General features: G+C 45.3%; 1 protein-coding gene across 3 annotated transcripts in view; it reads left to right on the forward strand.

Annotated features, from left to right (window-relative positions):
- LOC147105331 (F-actin-monooxygenase MICAL3-like) overlaps positions 1-20,491 on the forward strand; it is a 161,750-nt gene that overhangs the window by 131,408 nt on the left and 9,851 nt on the right. For all 3 annotated transcript variants that reach the window (XM_086011594.1, XM_086011596.1, XM_086011595.1), the window contains 2 exons: positions 11,130-11,233; positions 12,694-12,798. In XM_086011594.1, the coding sequence (XP_085867720.1) occupies positions 11,130-11,233; positions 12,694-12,798 (209 nt within the window). The remainder of the gene's footprint in view (positions 1-11,129; positions 11,234-12,693; positions 12,799-20,491) is intronic.

Below are 20,491 nucleotides of genomic sequence, written 5' to 3' on the forward strand. Positions count from 1 at the left end.
CCTGTTGAACAGGTTTATGACTTCAAAGAACTAGTCACCAGAGGAAATCTTCAGGGTTATATTTATGACGTTAGTCCACATAGCAAGCAGAGCAATGTTCCCCCTGTGCCATCCAGTATTAGTGACTTTGGGATTGAATTTCTGTTTATTATGCATTCAACAGCCAAAGCTGTTGTGCCTACAGTCATCTCAAAATGAGACTTTCCTTGTTTGTAGATAGGAGGTAATAAGTGAAACGAAAACAGTGCTACTCACACGCCCATTTTAAAACTACGCAAGCTTTTCATATGTGAAGTGGAGATTAGGAAGTGGCCTCTTTGTGTATTCCTGCTCATCATTCACATTTCTGGTTGTTGAATTTACAGGAACTCCGGGATGCGTCTTACTAAAAAGGATCTTTGCTGTGGATGTTCAGCTAGTTACAATAGTCAACAAAGGGAACGCATGTGACTCGGCATCTTGGCTCTGTGCAGTCCAGAGAGCCGTCCCCCCAGACAGCCCCACCCCAGACAGCCCCACCCCAGAGAGCCATACCAGCTGGTACTGTTAGAGATGGGGTGTTCTTAGTTATAATTCACTCCTCAAAATATTAGGGTTCACAACATTAAGGGCTGGATTTTGTCAATGGGGAGCTTTTAGAGGCGGGACTCCCACTTTTTGGGTTGTAGTCCCGCCTCCATCGACTTGTGGCCAACCCACGCTATTTTCCCTTGATTGACCTTGTTAAGCCCGCCCAGCGGACTCAGCAGGCCAATTAAGGGACACCTGGTTACTGGTGATGTCAGCGATTGACATTTCATCTGTCAAGAGCTTTTGACAGATGAAAAATCAGCGTTTGTCAGCTCTGTGAAGCTGTCAAACACTGACAATCTGTCTTCTAACTTGAGTCCTTTTACTCAGACTCAGTTAGAGATCTCTCCAGACCAGAAAGCAGAGGCTGCAGCTTTTGACAGTTCAGCGGCCATTCTGCTTTCTGTGCCGGTGAGCTGAGGGACTCCCGAGAACTGAAGGAAGGAAGCCTGCAGGAGAAAGTAAAGGTAAGTAAAACTTATTAAAACACTTTACACTTACCTCACACACTTACCTCTGCACACATGCACCCATCACTCACCTGCACAACGGACATCTCGATCCCTCCAACCCCTGCAGGTCCGCCTCGCTAACTCGGCGTGGTTCGGAGCTGTCGGGAAGCCCACACTTCAGGGCTAAAAATAGGGATTAGGCAAAAAACTGTCTGTTAACTACCTGTTAACAGGCAGTTAATTGGCACTAATCCCCTTCCCGCCTCGGGGAGGCGGCTCCCAGCACAGGTCGGGTCCCCACCTCCTGGGACATTGGCACGGAGGTGGGTTGGGGGCGGGATGGGTTCCTGCCCCTGATTCTACAATTTTCCCACCACTCCCGCCTCCAAACCCGCCTCCTCGGGGCTTGGGAAATCGAGCCCTAAATGTCAGATGTCACCGATTTATTAAGCATATAATGATTAAACATACACTTAACAGAGACACGACAAAACAGAGAATCCAAAGACATTACAGTTCCAAGCTCGGTGTACTTGATTGTTCAAACCTTAATCGAATTCCAAAGTATCTGTTCCAGCATCCACTTTTTATGCCTTTTTTCACCCCTTCTACATGATAATTTGCATGCTTCATTGTTACGTTGCATAGTTATCATTCAACGCTGATTTGATTGTCCTGTCCTCGCAGCCATAGATCCGTAACTGCCTAACTTGTTACACTCCCTAACTTTCCAGATCTGTGCTCTTTCTCAGGCAGGTGCTTAGCTGCAAGTAAGGGCTCAGGGCCTTCCTCCTAATGAATGAATAAAAGGAGCTTTTCTACCTGTCTGTAGCGATGATTTCTGACCATTTTAAGATATAACCTACCAAGTGAAACTTCCAATTGTAAATTTGTACCATCCCATACCAACCTCCTGCTTCTGAAAGGCATGATGTTTCCTTCTGCAGAACTTATCAACCAATTAAAGCTCTCTGAAATATACGCACTGGAACATCCTTTAATTAGGTTCACTGTATTATCTAAACTGACTATTGCTTTAAGGTCAGTTTTAATTCAACAGTTCAGTAGTCACTGCACCTAAATTGACACAAACTTCCTCACTATTACTATTCCTACAATATAAAAATAGAGTTCAATCGCAGTATAATATTAGCAGACTTCAAGACAGTCTGGTTAACCCTTTCCTTATAGTTTCCCCCCACACACACACACCCTGTGACCTTTAAAAACATTAAACATTATTTCATCAGCATCATGTATCTATCTCGATCTATTCTGTCATGCAGATCTCTACCCATTTGTTTTACATAACATAACAAAAATATTATGAATATTGTTATACATTGAATAGTAAACAAGGTTAAAAAAGTCATCACCTGGAGTTAAAAGATCCTCCAGTAGTCTTTCACCATTATCCATATTGTGGATCATTTTAATTTCAATTTTGGGGTTGGTTCACCTTGAATTTAGAATTTCCAATTTTATATCTTTCTCCACTTGAATTTTCAGAACATGATTAAATAGTTTAACTCAGTAGTGATACAGTATATGTATTCACTCTCCTGAGCCACATTGACTATTTCATGTAATGGTGTCAGTGTGACTGAGCATGTCTGAGGCCAGTTATTCAGTGCATCTTCATCATGCTTTCTCGTTGCCTCACACCTATTTAATTGCTAATACACCGGTATCTCAAATCAAGCCATTCCTGCACTTTCAGGCCATCTTATCAAAAGATTGGGGGGTGCCTGGAGGTCTTTGCTTATCTCCCCCTGCGTGGTCCTGATGTTTAGGGTAGTGGCCAGGTTAGCAAAGGCATCTTCTCATTGTTCAGTGTAGGCAAGGACATACACATCTCCAAGAAAAAGCTATCAATTAATCATTCTGAACTTTGCTGACTTTCACTAGATTGTGCATTGATTGGTGAACCATGCCCAGGTGATTTATGTTACTCATAGGTGAGGTATGGTAGCATAGTGGTAATGTTAGTGGACCAGTAATCCAGAGGCCTGGACTTAATGATCATGAGAGGTGAGAGTTCAAATCCCACCACGGCAGCTGGGGAATTTAAATTAAATTAATTAAATAAATCTGGAATAAAAAGTTAGTATCAGTAATGATGACCATAAAACTACTGGATTGTCATAAAAACCCATCTGGTTCACTAATGCCCTTACCTGGTCTGGCTAAGGACTCCAGACCCACAGCAATGTGGTTGACTCTCAAGGAGACGGCTCACCACCACCTTCTCATGGGCAATTAGGGATGGGCAATAAATGCAGACCTTGTTGGCGTCGCCCACATCCTATGAATAAAAAAATGTGCACTCACATCTTTTCCCGAATGCCTTCGGTTCACATGGTACCCACAGAGCTGGCACCCAGAGAATTTTACCATAGATCAAGCACCCAGAAAGCTGCAAACCAAAGAGCTGAACATAGGTTGGAGCCAGTAATTTCCTTTCATGATGATTTCCAGTTCTCCCATAAAGCCCTGCATGAGAAATGCTAATTCATAAGATCTAGCCCAATTTTCTTGGACGAGAGTATGAGTATTTTGGGCCGTTTTTCTCACTTATTTTCTCTGACCCTCTTTCGAAAGGATTGACTCTGTACTGGGGTACAATTGCACAGGCACTGAGCACTCTCTGGTACTGTGTCCAAATGAATGTACGAGCCTAGACGGTGCATACTGATTGGTCGTTTGATCCCAGGTGCATCACAACTAACCCCGGTCGAGAGCGCCCCCGAGATCCACACACATAGGCCACTGGACAGTGATCTGAAGCAGGAACAGTAGCCAATTTATTTCCAGCCTAATTCAGGGAAAGTGCGGCCAATTATAGCACCCCTATTACTGCCCAGGCAAGATCCGCTAACACAGCACAGGCGGGGAATCATTCCTGTGAGCTTCCTGCTCTGTTGGTCCATCTACTGACTGGTTAAACACACACAACCATTGGGAACTCCTGAGTATTTCAAGAACTTACAGATAAACATGGCGAGTTTATCACCACCATCTAATCTTCCCTAACATGGAAACTAAAATACCCATTCAATATATTTAATCCAAGTGCTCAGATATTTAAACGGTTGTTGGTCTCTTTGTGATAGTTGGCATTGGATTGACTATGCTTGATGTGGTGAGGTTTCATCATAGCTTGGAATTTGTACCAATAATGGGAGAGAATTGGAAATAGTTTTATTGACCGGAGTTCTAGTCAATGGCACTGTAGCAGAGCCGGCTGGGAGTTTGACACAACGACAGGGAATTGGAAGTGGTTTGGCCTGCTGGAACTCTATTCCCTCCCAGTGCAGAACCGCATCTTCCTGGAGCGCACATCAGGAAGTTGTGCCCAGGCAGCCCGTGATCTTCTCCCCATTGATCAAGGTTTGCATGTTGTTTCCGGAGGACCCAGTTCCGGGCCGGGTCCACTGAAAAGGGAAATTTACCCTGATATATCAAGAGTGAATTGGGCTTTGTTTGGTTCACTGGAAGTTTACCCAGGGAGGAGGTGTTTCTCTGTGCTCTATGTGTAAAGAACATAAGAAATAGGAGCAGGAGTAGGCCATTTGGCCCTTCGAGCCTGCTCCGACATTCAATATGATCATGGCTGATCTTCTGCCTCATCTCCACTTTCCTGCACTATCCCCATATCCCTTGATTCCCTTAATATTCAAAAATCTATCGATCTCTGTCTTGAATACTCAATGACTGAGCCTCCACAGCCCTCTGGGGTAGAGAATTCCAAAGATTCACCACCCTCTGAGTGAAGAAATTTCTCCTCATCTCAGTCCTAAATGGCCGACCCCTTATTCTGAGACTGTGACCCCTGGTTCTAGACTCCCCAGCCAGGGGAAACATCCTCCCTGCATCTACCCTGTCGAGCCCTGTAAGAATTTTGTATGTTTCAATGAGATCACCTCTCATTCTTCTAAACTCTAGAGAATATAGGCCTAGTCTACTCAATCTGTCCTCATAGGACAATCCCCCCATCCCAGGAATCAGTCTGGTGAACCTTCGTTGCACTCCCTCTATGGCAAGTATATCCTTCCTTAGGTAAGGAGACCACAACTGTACACAATACTCCAGGTGTGGTCTCACCAGGGCCCTATATAATTGCAGTAAGATGTCTTTACTCTTAAACCCCGTCTTCATATTTTAGTACACAAAGCGCACAGAGGAAATCTTCCCAACCCATCTGCCCCTTAAGAGTGAATCAGAAGTGGTTCAGCACACTGACATTCTGTGCATTGATGATGGCTAGAAGTTGTTTAGTCCATTTGAATTCCACATGAATAATTTGGAAGTGATTTAGACCATTGAAATTCCACACAATAACACTGAATTGGAACTGGCACTTCCATGAAGCGTGGCGACTTTGGAAAGATTCCAGCGGGCAGAGGGGGTGGGGTGGGGGAAGGAAATTGGGAAAATTAACATCCAATCAGTTGCAGCTTTGTTTTGTGTGCTACCCCTTGTTCTGTTCTCGCTATGTATTGATTGAGATGAGGGGGTGAGACAACTTCCTCTCACTGTAGATGACATTACCATTGTTGAATCCCCCCACCATCAACATCCTGGGGGGTCACCATTAACCAGAAACTTAACTGAAGCAGCCACAAAAATACTGTGGCTACAAGAGCAGGTCTGAGGCTGGCTATTCTGTGGCGAGTGTCTCACCTCCTGACTCCCCAAAGCCTTTCCACCATCTACAAGGCACAAATCAGGAGTGTGATAGAATACTCTCCACTTCCCTGGATGAGTGCAGCTCCAACAACACTCAAGAAGCTCGACACCATCAAGGACAAAGCAGCCCACTTAATCGGCACCCCATCCTCCACCTTAAACATTCACTCCCTCCACCACCGGCGTACCGTAGCTGCAGTGTGCACCATCTACAAGATGCACTGCAGTAACTCGCCAAGGCTTCTTCTGCAGCACCTCCCAAACCCGCGTCCTCCCACATAGAAGGACAAGGGCAGCAGGCGCATGGGAACACCAAGTTCTCCCCCCCCCCCGAAGTCACACAGCATCCTGACTTGAAAATATATCGCCGTTTCTTCATCGTCACTCGGTCAAAATCATGGAACTCCCTCCCTAACGGCACTGTGGGAGTACCTGCACCACACGGACTGCAGCGGTTCAAGAAGACGGCTCACCACCACCTTCTCAAGGGCAATTAGGGATGGGCAATAAATGCTGGGCTTGCTATGACACCCATATCCCATGAATGAATAAAGAAAAAGATATCCAGTTGGACTGTTGGCCCTCCTGGGCAGATGCACTGCAGGCTCTTTAAAACATTACCCTAATAACAGCTCTAGACACCAGCCTGAGACAATGACCTTCCTAAAGCATTAGCTCAACTTTCAAATTCTCCGTACTCTGTAATTTTGCGGCATCTATGAGTAAGATTGCCCAGTATGGTGGTGAGCTGTGGCCAACTTTCGACTGTCTTTACCTCAAACCTTCCTGGAAACTGGCCAAACCCATGATGCCAATAAGGGAACAGTACCGAGAGCCTTTCAAAATCTCCAGGCCCATGATATTCAAGCAGGAGAAACCAGCAGAGTGAGAAATCTAAGCACAAATAGAAATTAAGACACCAGGAGGAATTAAGTCACCCGGATATGCATGCCTTACAGGCTCCTGAGCCATAATTTGAAACCCCCAATGTTACATAATACAGTGGGCACTGGGTAAAATCTGACCATTCAACTGGATGGTACTGTGTGGCTTGTCTGTGCGTCTCTGTTGCTTGTGTCTGCGTGCTGTAAACTCATCAGTCTATAGAGTCACCATAGCAAAGGGAGCCAACACACGAGAGCAGGTCAAATGGTGTTGGTCATGGAGGAGACAAATTTCATTGGTCAATGTCCAATGATATAAACACTGTACATACTCTGTGCAAGTAGTAACATCTGTCCAAATAGTGTACAGCTCCTATCTGAAAAGTATACAATACATGTACCAATGGCATTTTTTATGCAGTTTGTATCTTGCATACATTTTCATATATATATGTTAACAGAAAAAAACAGACTGAAAATCCAGGTTAGTGATGCTCAGTTAGTTTGGGTGTTCATTAACTGCCCCGGTCCTCCTCAAATAATATCCAGGGGCTAATCTTAGGGAAAAGGCAGATCTCAGTATAAAGTGAAGGAGACTGACTCCTTTACACTTACATCTGCTGTTTCACTGGGGAGGAACATATGCAAGTAGACGCACTAGGTGTTCTAACAGAGCAGGCAGCAGATGCTAATGGACTTTCAGGGAGCTATCAATGGGAAATGACGGAGGATAGATTTTGAGTCCTCCCCCACCTTCCCATCCAATGGAAATGGGGCACTATTGCCCCCAAAAATGGTGGGGAGTGACTGACCACCCCATTTCCACCATCGCTGTGACTGCCACAATCTTCTCCCGGGCCTGTGGCTTGGCATCTGGTGCACTCACCCGAGTCAGGTGATGGGCCCTTTTAATATGCAAGTTGGGGGGGGGGGCAGGTGGTGGGAAATCTACCACAAAGTCTCTAAATTTCTAGGAAAATATTCCATAATAGCTGTATTATTGCCGAGTTAAATTGAAATGGTTGCAATAGAACTTTCTGTTACCAAGAGATGTTGAGGAACTCCCTCCTGACAGGGCATTGAAGAGGAGAACCACAATGGGTTTGCTTTAGTGCCCATTGGCACCAATGAGATCTTATGGGTTAATGATGAAGATTCACTTCACCATTAAAATCAACTTTAAGAGTGTTTGAAGACTCTCCGGCTTTCCCCGCTCCCCCCCCCCACTAAGGATAATTTTTGAAGTGTCCACGCAATCACAAGATAATTAGGGATGAGAAAGGCCACGGCCAATCTTGATTCATCCATCCACAGAAATTCTAACAACCTCCCAGTGCATCATCCAATTGTTTCCAGGGCTTTTGCCTCTGTTATTCTATCTGAAAGTTTATTCCACCCATTGCTCACTCTTTGTGTGAAGAGGAATTTCCTGATATCAGTCCTGAAAGTATCGTTCTTTACTACTTACTCCTAGAATTGACCATTTGCCTAAATTCAAATTTTCAGTGTGGAAAAATGTAGTTAAATTTCAATTTAATACCGCATTTCAGTAGCAACAAAGAACCTTCCCTACACTGCCAGGGAATTGGCCACAATCACCAGACCGACTACTGGGAACCCGACTCCTCCCCGATAATACACTACACAAATGTGTGAAGCACCATTTTAGTAAAGGGATGGGCACATCCAAATGTGCCCAGCTGTCAACAGATCAACACTCAACTCTTTCTAAATTGGCCCAGTTTAGACCTGTTTGGGTTCAGTAGTATCATTGATGAGCTATTCTGTCACCAACCAGCAGTAACTTATACTTGTGTAAGGAGAGATTAAGCGAACTTAACCCTTAAATGGTCCATTCAACTACAATCTGTTGGCATTTTAGTTTTCAATATTGTGAGTTCCCTATCCCAACCATAATGTCAAGAGAGAAGCTGAGAAAAGTCTAGGTACTTGCCTACAGGGAGAGATAGAACATTGGAGATTGAGTTACCCCATATCTGCTCAGTTGGCTCATTAGGAGCGTTGCCAGCGTCCTGGGAACAGGTTGCCTACCTACCCATTTGGCCAGGAAATGGTACAAGATCCAGGACAACCCAAGAGATGGGGAATCTAATTATCAGATCTATTCTCCTGCCTACCTTACTTTACTTACACCACTGGTGTTAGCTGTGGCTCAGTGGTAGCACTCTCGCCTCTGAATCAAACGGTTGTGGGTTCAAGTCCCACTACAGGGACTTGAGCACAAAATCTAGGATTGACACTCCAGTGCGGTACTAAGGGAGTGCTGCACTGTCAGATGTGCCATCTTTTGGGGGAGAAGCCACATCTGCCCTCTCGGGTAGATGTAAGAAATCCCATGGTACTTTTTGAAGAAGAGCAGGGGACCTCTCCCCGGCCAATATTCATCTCTCAACCAACATCACTAAAAGACAGATTATCTGGTCATTATCACATTGCTGTTTGCGGGATGTTGCTGTGTGCATCCTACATTACAACAGTGACTACACTTCAAAAGTACTTCATTTAAAGAACAGGGAGAGGCATTATACACTTAATGGCACAGTTTTAAAGAGTGTGCAGGGACAGAGGGACCTGGGAGTTAATGTGCATGGATCCCTGAAGGTGACAGGACATATTGAGAGAGTGGTTAGCAAAGCATATTGGATCTTGGCCTTCATAAATAGAGATATTGAGTACAAAAGTAGAGAAGTTATGCTGAACCTTTATAAAGCGCTGGTTAGGCCACAACTGGAGTATTACGTCCAGTTCTGGTCACCACACTTTAGAAAGGATGTGAAGGCACTTGAGAGGGTGCAGAGGAGATTTACCAGAATGGTTCCGGGGATGGGGGATCTTCACTACAAGGACAGGTTGGAGAAGCTGGATTTGTTTTCATTAGAGCAAAGGGGGTTGAGGGGCGATTTGATAGAGGTGTACAAGATTATGACGGGTTTGGATAGGCTAGACAAGGAAAGGCTGTTCCCACTGGTTGATGGTACAAGGGCTAGGGGACACAGATTTAAGGTTTTGGGCAAGAGATACAGGGGGGACGTGAAGAAAAACTTTTTTACACAGCGAGTGGCGAGGACCTGGAACTCGCTGCCGACAGAAGTGGTGGAAGCGGAGACACTCAATGTTTTCAAGGGGAGACTGGATGGGCACTTGAGGGAAATAAACTTGCAGGGCTACGGGGATAGAGCGGGGAAATGAGACTGACTGGATTGCTCTACAGAGAGCTGGCACGGACTCGATGGGCCGAATGGCCTCCTCCTGTGCCGTTATGACTCTATGACTGTGACATTGGCTGTAAAGCGCTTTGGGACGTAGTAAGATTGCAAAAAGTGCTATATAAATGCAAGTCTTTCTGTTCTTTTTACTTATTAAAAAGACAATCTATGATATGTCGACAAGGCACAGTCCTCAAAGGGATGGGCAATAAATGCCGGCTTTGCCAGCGACGCCCGTGTCCCGTTATGAATGAAAACAGAAGGGGCAGCGGGGTTGAATACACGGCAGCCCCGTGATGTTGGCAATGTCAGGACTGAGCCCGCCCGCCGGTGGCACGAGTACACTCATACAGGCACCGAGGATTGTGAGGCTCGTCCCTCTCACTAATTGTAATACACTCCCAACACTTGGAGAGTGGGTCTGGGAGCTAAAGCCAGCAATCAATGACTGTAGGAAAAGGTGGCAAAGAAACTAACGAAGTATGGAAAACTGGCATCTTTCGTCTCAACAACTTGCATTTATGTAGCGCCTTTAACGTAGTACAAGGCGCTTCACAGGAGCGTTCTCAAACAAGATTTGAAAACACGCCACATCAGGAGATATTAGGAAAACGAGGTAGGTTTTAAGGAGTATCTTAAAGGAGGAAATAGAGGCAGAGTGGTTTATGGACTGAATTCCAGAGCTTAGGGCCCAGGCAGCTGAAGGCACGGCCGCCAATGGTGGGGCGAAGGAAATCGGGGCTGCACAAGAGGCCAGAGTTGAATGAACGCAGAGTTCCCAGAGGGTTGCTAGACTTGAGGAGGGGTGAGACCGTGGAGAGATTTGAATACAATGATGAGAATTTTAAATTCGAGGCATTGCTAGACCGGGAGGCAATGTGGAATAACCTAAACTTTAATTAAATACCTGTACGCCCAACAGCCACGACTTTTCAATCTGCTTTCAGAATGGAAAGGTCTCCTTCAGAATCCAGCTCCCACAGGCCAGGCCGCTGACTTACTAACTTGCTCATTTTATGTGGGTACAGGGAGGGCCGAGAGCAAAGTTCACTCAGGTGAAGTGAATTGAGGAGTGCGGTCTCATTAATATAACTCCTCCTTTCACTGACCGGAAGACTTCCCTTCGCCCCACTTTCTTTCCTGCCACAAACTGCACAACAACTTAGCCTCATAGCCGCATGTGCCCCAAGTCCCGGCCTGCTCTCGCTCACAGTGAGACCCTGCCTCCCAACCCTCGATTTCACCGTGCGTCATCTCTCAGGAGAGCCAGGACCCTTACTCTGTGATTCTGTATTTCTTTTATCCAGTAAAATCTTGCAATCTGAGTGAGAATGAGGAATCGGAGGAGGATGAGGAAGAGTCCCTTAGCGAAGATGAGCTGGAAGGCTACACTGAGTCACCAATCAAAACCGTGAGTAGACGTGACTCCACACCTGAGAGATGAAGATTGCTCGCTCAACATTTTCCATTTAAATTCACTGTGTTGAATGCTAACGGAATAATATTAGGGGGCAATTCAAACCTAACCCGCAGGTCACGAAACTGACGGGATCGGGTGCAACGCTGGTTTCACAGCCACCCGATGTGACTCCATTGAAGTCAGCGGAGAGTAATATTGGGCGGGGTGAAAACCGGCGTCCCACCTGATCCCGAGGGCTTCCCACCTGGCAAATTTGGTTAGAATTGCACCCCTAGGTATTCGCTCCTGTTAAGTGAAGACCTTTCTGACCTGATTGCATATTTTATTACAGTAGTTCATATTGGCCTCATATCTGGCGGTAGATCTTGACCTTGTGCCAGAACTCAATGGAAATAATAATGGGGAAAGATGTAAAATGAGCTGCCGATTCGCTATCACCTGTTTCACACTATCGCACAAAGTCAAGATCCACCCCGCTGGTTTTTCATCCTGCCCAGACTGACAGGCTGAAGGTCCCTTCTGTCTGTTGCCTGTAAGGACTCTGAGTGAAACTGCAATTTCCATCCAGCTTCTAAAGGGCACGGCGCAAAACTGCTCAAAATTGAACAATAGTTGGCATTAAATTGCCAATCGTCATTCAGTGAGACGACACCGTGCTGGATCTCCCTGTTGCTCTCCGTTTCTACCAGAACCGCAGACACACAAACCAGCTTTAAGTTTATTACATCATTTTTTTAATTGACATTTATTTTGTAATTCATTATTCTCCATTATTAAAGTTAATTTTTCTGTCTTGTTTGGCTCTGACCTGCATCAGGACATTCCTGACTTAGAGGCTGTTCTAAGCTGAACACAAGGAACTGGCCTGCATTAAGAAGGAAAATCCCAAGCTGGGTTTCCTGCCCCTGATTGTTATCCAGGGACTCCCAATGGGAAAGTGTACGAGGACAGGTTTGGGCTTGGCTGTGATGACCATTGTGGTCAAATATCCTGCCAATATTGTCTAGATGTGACTGTGAAGAATGGCCACCTGGGTGAGACGACGGAGAGATGCTGGGTCCATGGGACTGGAGCTCAGCACAGAACAGGTCCTTCAGGAGAGCAGGGTAGATAACTGACCAGCTGACACCTCTATCGTGAATTGATGTGAGGCTCTCAGTGCGCTTGTGTCCGGTTCACTTGCGGTTGTGTCCGGTTCACTTGCGCTTGTGTCCAGTTCACTTGCGTTTGTGTCCGGTTCACTTGCGGTTGTGTCCGGTTCACTTGCGGTTGTGTCCGGTTCACTTGCGGTTGTGTCCGGTTCACTTGCGCTTGTGTCCGGTTCACTTGCGCTTGTGTCCGGTTCACGTTCAGTTACGCCTGCTCCTTATACGAAATACATTCAAATCTCTATGGTCAATAAGGGCTGAAACTGAAGTTAAAGATAAGAGAAATTGTTCCTTTTGTCACAGAAACTAAGCCCGGAGGAGTCAGCTGCAAGGCGGGAAACATGGCGACTGAGAACTTTTGAACGTCGTGCAAAGCAGGAAGTAATGGCGAGGTTTTTGAAAGCGCAGGTAATGTAGGATATTAGCCATGTAATACCTTCACATTCCAGACTGGCCCATTGCAACCCCTTTTTAGAACAGAATCGGGTAACTAAAGGTCCATTTCAACAACATTCACAAGGTTCACCTCGTGGGGTAACACAGCGGGCTTAGCCTCTATGTTCAAAGTGATGGAGTATGATCATAGAGCGGTTTGATTGCAGTACCCTGTCTGAACTGTACTGCGAGGGAAAGGCCAAGCAGAGGCTGTAGTGTCAGCCATGTGGGATGGAGGACAAATCAGAGGGTGAGACCTACCCGGCACCTCCTGGCAGCTGCTGACTGCGAGCATGAGCAGTCATTTGGGAAAAGAGTTACCTTGGCAGGTGAGGTGCAAGAGCAGAGGCAAAATGAGAGGATACACCTCGCCACCCCAATCACCATCTGCACTGATCCTTGCACGGAATGGTTTACTTTTCTGTGTGAAATGGTCGGATACTCCCATCAGCCTAGAGTAGCTGGGATTGTTCTCCTTAGAGCAGAGAAGGGTAAGGGGAGATTTAACAGAGGTGTTTAAAATTATGAAGGGATTCAATAAAGTAGACAGAGCGGAACTGTTTCCACCGGCGAGCGGGTCGGTAACCAGAGGACACAGATTTAAAGAACCAGGGGAGAGATGAGGATTTTCTTTACACAGCGAGTTGTTATGATCTGGAATGCACTACCTGAAAGGGTAGTGGAAGCAGATTCAATAGTGACGTTCAAAAGGGAATTGGATAAATAATTGAAAAGGAAACAATTGCAGGGCTATGGGGAAAGAGCGTGGGTGCAGGACTAATTGGAGAGCTCTACCAAAGAGCCGGCACAGGCACGATGGGCTGAATGGCCTCCTGTGCTATATAACTGGGAGGTGGGAGTCTTACTCATCACTGCTGAATTAATGCAACAAGAGACAGCTTTCTTGATTCTCTATATTATTAATACTACTCTGACCAGCCTTCCTCTGAATTTCCCACTCTTGTGTTTCCACAAGCTCCAAATGCACATTCTTCCGCCTCACTGCATCATCCCTATGCTGCAATCAAGACTTATCGCACTATTTCCTACTCTAACTCGCTCTTCCCCGGAACCTCAAAACCATGGAACTCTTTACCCCCTCAGTCACCCCTTCCTCCTGCAATCTACAGGCTTTTAAAAGTTGGAACTGGGCTTCACCTAATCACTGCTTCCTGGTTTACCTTGTATTCTCTCCTAGTGTCTCTCTAATGACCTACATGATGGGTCCAGGGCCTTCACCTAGGTTGCTAAGGAACATTAGGAACAGGAGCAGGCCATTCAGCCCTCGGGCCTACTCTGCCATTCAATTAGATCATGGTGGATCTGCATCACAACTCCATTTCCCCACCTTTGCTCCATATCCCTTGATACCCTATCTATCCCTCTATCTCTCTCTCTTCTCTCTCTCTTAAAAGTTCCAATTGTCCCAGCATCCACGGCCTTTGGTTCCAGAGTCCCAGATTTCTACTACCCTTTGTGTTAAAACCTGCTTCCTGATATCACTCCTGAGTGGCCTAGCTCTAATTTGAACATTATATCCCCTTGTTCTGGATTCCCTACAAGAGGAAATAGTTTCTCTGTATCTACTCTATCAAATCCTTAAAAAAAAATTCAACACCTCCAGCAGATCACCCATCAACCTCCTGTATTCAAGGGAATACAAACCATGTTTATGCAACCTGTCCTCATAATTTATCTCTCTTAGCCCCAGACAATCGGACGCACTGGGGGTGTATTTCTGAGGAGGTTCCTCTGCTGGTCTGCCATGACTGGCACAAGAGCCACGGAAATGCCGGCAAAAACGGCATATCATTCATTTTGATGGGGGGGGCAACAGATTATTTGACATTTTTTAATGTGACCCTCTGTATATCCATTGGGTATTCTGCCACGCTTCGTTATCCACGTGAAACCCTGACCCTCACCCAACTGATACCCAAATGGTGAGTGGCACTGGCCTGAGACATTGAATACCTCCAACAGGAAGGTCCACTCACAGTTGACCACGTTCGGCCTCATGAATCTGGATGATCTGTCCATAGAATCTACAGTGTGTTTCAACAGGGCAAGAACTTCTTTTGAAGGGATTTCTTTTTAGCATGGGGAAATGACACAGTGTGTGCATGGAGGCACTCTTTATCAGTCAGCGCAATGGTCAATGACAAGGATGCTGTGCATGAGAAGGTCGATGGTGGAGGTTACGAGGACAACATGTAGCTCCATGGGTGGTTAGGACATGGGTTCAGTCATCATCCCGCCAAATCGCTGATCTCAGCGGCGCTGCGATAGTGAAGTGAGGACAACCGCCTCCCATATGGAAGGCGGGAGAATGGAAGGGAGAGACTCCCCGGGTCACAGCGTCAAGTGGTATAGGTGAAGACTTGGTGACAAGTTACCCAGTCATCCTCCTGGCTGCGGTTTGGTGTATGGTTCAAGAAACCAGCAGGAGATCAGAGGGAGGTTGCCCTGAATGGAGTCTCACCATCAGGAAACCTGGTAAAATAAGACAACCCCCCAAGTGCCTGATGGGTAAGCTCTAAGCTCTGGAATTCCCTCCCTAAACCTCTCTGCCTCCCTACCTTTCTTTCCTCCTTTATGACGCTCCTTTTCTAGATCAGTATGTTGAGGAACCAACTAGGGAACAGGCTATTTTAGATCTAGTATTGTGCAATGAGAAAGGGTTAATTAATAATCTTGTAGTAAAGGGGCCTTTAGGGAAGAGTGACCACAATATGATCGAATTTTATATTGAGTTTGAAAGCGATTTAAGTTAAATCCGAAACTAGGGTCTTAAATTTAAACAACAAAGCAAACTACGTAGGTATGAGGAGCGAGTTGGCTAAGATAGATTGGGAAACTACATTAAAAGGTATGACGGTAGATGAGCAATGACTAGCATTTAAAGAATTAATACATAATTTACAACAAATATGCATTCCTCTAAGGTACAAAAACCCCACAGGAAAAGTGGTCCAACCATGGTTAACAAGAGAAGTTAAGGATAGTATTAGATCAAAGGAAGAGGTTTATAATGTTGCCAAAAAGAATAGTAAGCCTGAGGATTGGGAGGATTTTAGAATTCAGCAAAGGAGGACCAAGAAATTGATAAAGAAAGGGAAAATAGAATATGAGAGTAAACTAGTGAGAGACATAAAAACAGACGGTAAAAGCTTCTATAGGTATGTAAAAAGGAAAAGATTAGTGAAAGTAAACGTGGGTCCCTTACAGGCTGAGACAGGAGAAATTATAATGGGGAATAAGGAAATGGCAGAGAAATTAAACAAATACTTTGTGTCTGTCTTCGCAGAAGAAGACGCAAAAAACTTCCCGGAAATAGTGGAGAACCAAGGCTCTAGCGAGAATGAGGAACTGAAAGAAATTAGTATTAGTAAAAAAAAAGTACTAGAAAAATTAATGGGACTGAAAGCCAGTAAATTCCCTGGACCTGATGGCCTACATCCTAGGGTTTTGAAAGAGGTGGCTTTAGAGATAGTGGATGCATTGGTTGTCATTTTCCAAAATTCCATAGATTCTAGAACGGTTCCCGCAGATTGGAGGATAGCAAATGTAACCCCACTATTTAAGAAAGGAGGAAGAGAGAAAACGGGGAACTACAGACCAGTTAGTCTGACATCAGTAGTAGGGAAAATGCTAGAATCTATGATTAAGGACATGGTAACAGGGCACTTAGAAATTAATAATAGGATTGCGCAGAATCAACACGGATTTATGAAAGGGAAATTGTGTTTGACAAATCTGTTAGAGTTTTTTGAGGTTGCAACTAGCAGAATAGATAAGGGGGAACCAATGGATATGGTGTATTTGGACTTTCAGAAGGCATTCGATAAGGTGCCACACAAGAGGTTATTAAACAAAATTAGGGCTCATGGGATTGGGGTTATTATACTAGCATGGATTGAGGATTGGTTAATGGGCAGAAAACAGAGAGTAGGAATAAATGGGTCATTTTCGGGTTGGCAGGCTGTAGCCAGTGGGGTATCGCAAGGATCAGTGCTGGGGCCTCAGCTATTCACAATCTACATCAATGATTTGGATGAGGGGACCAAATGTAATATATCCAAGTTTGCTGATGATACAAGGCTGGGTGGGAATGTAAGTTGTGAGGAGGATGCAAGGAGTCTTCAAGGAGTTATAGACAGGCTAAGTGAGTGGGCAAGAACATGGCAAATGGAATATAATGTGGAGAAATGTGAAGTTATCCACTTTGGTAGAAAAATAAAAAAGCAGAGTATTTTTTAAATGGTGAAAGATTGGGAAATGTTGGTGTTCAGAGGGACCTGGGTGTCCATGTACACGAATCACTGAAAGTTAACATGCAGGTACAGCAAGCAATTAGGAAAGCAAATGGTATGTTGGCCTTTATTACAAGAGGATTTGAATATAAGAGTAAAGACATCTTACTGCAATTATATAGGGCCCTGGTGAGACCACACCTGGAGTATTGTGTACAGTTTTGGTCTCCTTATCTAAGGAAGGATATACTTGCCACAGAGGGAGTGCAACAAAGGTTCACCAGACTGGTTCCTGGGATGGGGGGATTGTCCTATGAGGAGAGATTGAGTAAACTAGGCCTATATTCTCTAGAGTTTAGAAGAATGAGAGGTGATCTCATTGAAACATACAAAATTCTTACAGGGCTTGACAGGGTCGATGCAGGGAGGATGTTTCCCTTGGCTGGGGAGTCTAGAACCAGGGGTCACAGTCTCAGAATAAGGGGTCGGCCATTTAGGACTGAGATGAGGAGAAATTTCTTCACTCAGAGGGTGGTGAATCTTTGGAATTCTCTACCCCAGAGGGCTGTGGAGGCTCAGTCGTTGAGTATATTCAAGACAGAGATCAATAGATTTTTGAATATTAAGAGAATCAAGGGATATGGGGATAGTGCAGGAAAGTGGAGATGGGGTTGAAGATCAGCCATGATCTTATTGAATGGCGGAGCAGACTCGAAGGGCCAAATGGCCGACTCCTGCTCCTATTTCTTATGTTCTTAAAACCTACATCTTTGACCAAGCTTTTGGTCACCTGTCCTAATATCTCTTTATGTGGCTCGGTGTAAAATTCTGTCTGACGTTCCTGTGAAGCGCCTTGGGACATTTTACTATGTTATAGGCGCGATATAAATGCAAGTTGTTGCTGTTGTCACTCCAGTCTGCCCGGAATCTGGCATTTCCATCGCCACCTGGACTGTTTAGCACCAAATGGCAGCCAACTGGGCTAAATCCGAACGTGTAGAAACTCACTGTTTGTACCAAATCACCGGGACCGATAACAAGCAATCACTTTATAAAAAAAAGACGGGAAAAAACTATTACAGAAGACAGTAAATCGGGAGGACAGTAGGAGTAATCACTGTTTGATTTTGAAAGGAGCCTTGAGAGTGAAACGATTACAAACAACCTTGAATCTAGCTGGCAATGACCACAAATCCTGCTTGTGGGACAGGTTTTCTCAGCAAGCACTTGGATGTCGGGTAATCCGAGGACAGGACCTTTGTTTACATTAAACCCGTGTCGGAATGTGTTTTCTCTGTGACAGGATTCAGTCCGGTTAATGAGGAATTCGATATCATCGGTTTCCATTTCAATTTCAATTTTATTGGTCACATAACTAAATACAAGAAGTGTAATCTAGTCAGTGAAATGCTTTTTTCCTGACGAGCCGAGAGCACCAAGCAGCAAGAACACTGAGCTGCCTGGTACGCACGGAGCTCGCAAGGACGGCAGCCATCTTCATCGGCGCCATCACAAAAAAACACATACCGACATATACATACTTTAAATATAAATAAAGCAGACATAAAATAAATAAAAGACATAAAAAGACAGCACATAAAATGAACAAGCAATAATGATTTGATCATATAAATAGCCTCTATTTGAAAGAAAGACTTGAAAGAATTTGCATTTCTATAGCGCCTTTCACAACCTCAGGATGTCCCAAAGCGATTTACAACCAATGAAGTACATTTTGAAGTGTCGTCACTGTTGTAATGTAGGAAACGCAGCAGCCAATTTGCGCACAGCAAGCTCCCACAAACAGCAATGTGATAATGACCAGATAATCTGTTTTTTAGTGATGTTAGTTTAGGGATAAATATTGGCCAGGTCACCAGTGAAAACTCTCCTGCTCTTCTTCGAAATTGTGCAATGGGATCTTTTACTTCTACCTGAGAGGACAGATGGTTTAATATCTCATCTGAAAGACGGCATCTCTGACAGTGCAGCACTCCCTCAGTACTGCACTGGAGTGTCAGCCTCCATTATATGCTCACGCCTCTGGAGTGAGACTTGAACCCACAACCATTCTGACTCAGAGGAGAGAGTGCTGCCAGTGAGCCACAGCTGACACATTGTTCAACACTCTTGCAGGACTACCACCCAATGTGGAACTGACCCACACAGACCAGGAAAGTCCCAGCTTCAATCCCCGGCCTGTGCTGAGTTAGTCCGTCTCAGTTGGGGTGGCGGCATTGGACCTACAACTGGGCTCCGCAGTCCCAGGTGAGGGAAGTCTGGGGAACAGATCAACCAGCGTTCCTGCCCCCGCCCCCCCCACACCAATCGCTATCCAGTGATCCAGTGACTCCCCCGCTGGAAAGTTACGTGTGTGGACATCGGATGAGGGCAGGGCAGCGCCGGGCCGGGCTTGACTGTGATACCCCTATGGTGGAGTAGCCTGCCAGCAGTCACTCTCCAGGCTCACGCGTGAAGCAAGAGGCATCGGAGGGTGGTCGTGGAACTATACCCCAGCAAGGAGTCAGCACCTTCAGGAGAGGAGGGGAAAGGGTGATGTTTAGTTCCACTGATGGTGCCACTCTGGCCATTTGGGCATTTCATTCTTAGAAATAGGTATAGCCCGAGAGGGTTAATTACCTCCCAGGATACAGCACTTCCTGCACAGGCGGAGCAGAGGAGGGCGATGGTGCCTGTGGAATGAAGGTCGGCAGTGTTGAGTAGTTGAGATGTTAGGATCGATGAGCATTCTGAGAGGTTTAGGTCATTACCTGTGGAGATAAGGGAGTATTTCTACGGCACTTCCCCCTCATTTGATCAAATGAATGGGGTAGAATCCCTGACATGATATATGGTCTGTGGAAGGAGTGGAATTGATGGGCCAAATGGCTTCTTCTCACTCCGTGCTTTCTGGGGTTCTTGTTTTAAGTCCAAGCCAGTCTCCTGCATTAACCAGGCTTTCATTGCCCAGTTATATCCACCTTCCCATTCCGCACTAAACCCGCAAATCTCTTTAAATTAATGCAAAAAACTCACAGCTGCGATTCCCACATGGTTTCTCCTCATCACCTGCCTTAACTTTGCCGGAAGATTGATAGAAATCCTGGAGAAATGGGCGTGAATGGCCATTTACAAGTTTCTCCGGGGTTTGCGTTGAAGTTACAGCAGGCGATCGGAAGAAAACCCAATGGAAATTCTATTCCTTAAATTTGTACAGTGATCCCAACTGGTTTCTTGATTTTCCCTTCTCTAATTTTCCCAATTTACCTATTCCATCCTAAACAGTCAGGGAGAACCGCCGTGGAAATTCTACCCAACTACGTTTAAATATATTTCTTATTTTCCCGTGTGGTTTTTCTCAAGTAGGTCCTGTGTTTCTCTGGAGTGGATTCTGTGCTGCCCCTTGAGTTAAG

This window comes from Somniosus microcephalus, chromosome 18 (genome assembly GCF_052327205.1).
Source record: "Somniosus microcephalus isolate GS21.2 chromosome 18, FLI_Smic_1.0, whole genome shotgun sequence".
Classification (NCBI taxonomy): domain Eukaryota; kingdom Metazoa; phylum Chordata; class Chondrichthyes; order Squaliformes; family Somniosidae; genus Somniosus; species Somniosus microcephalus.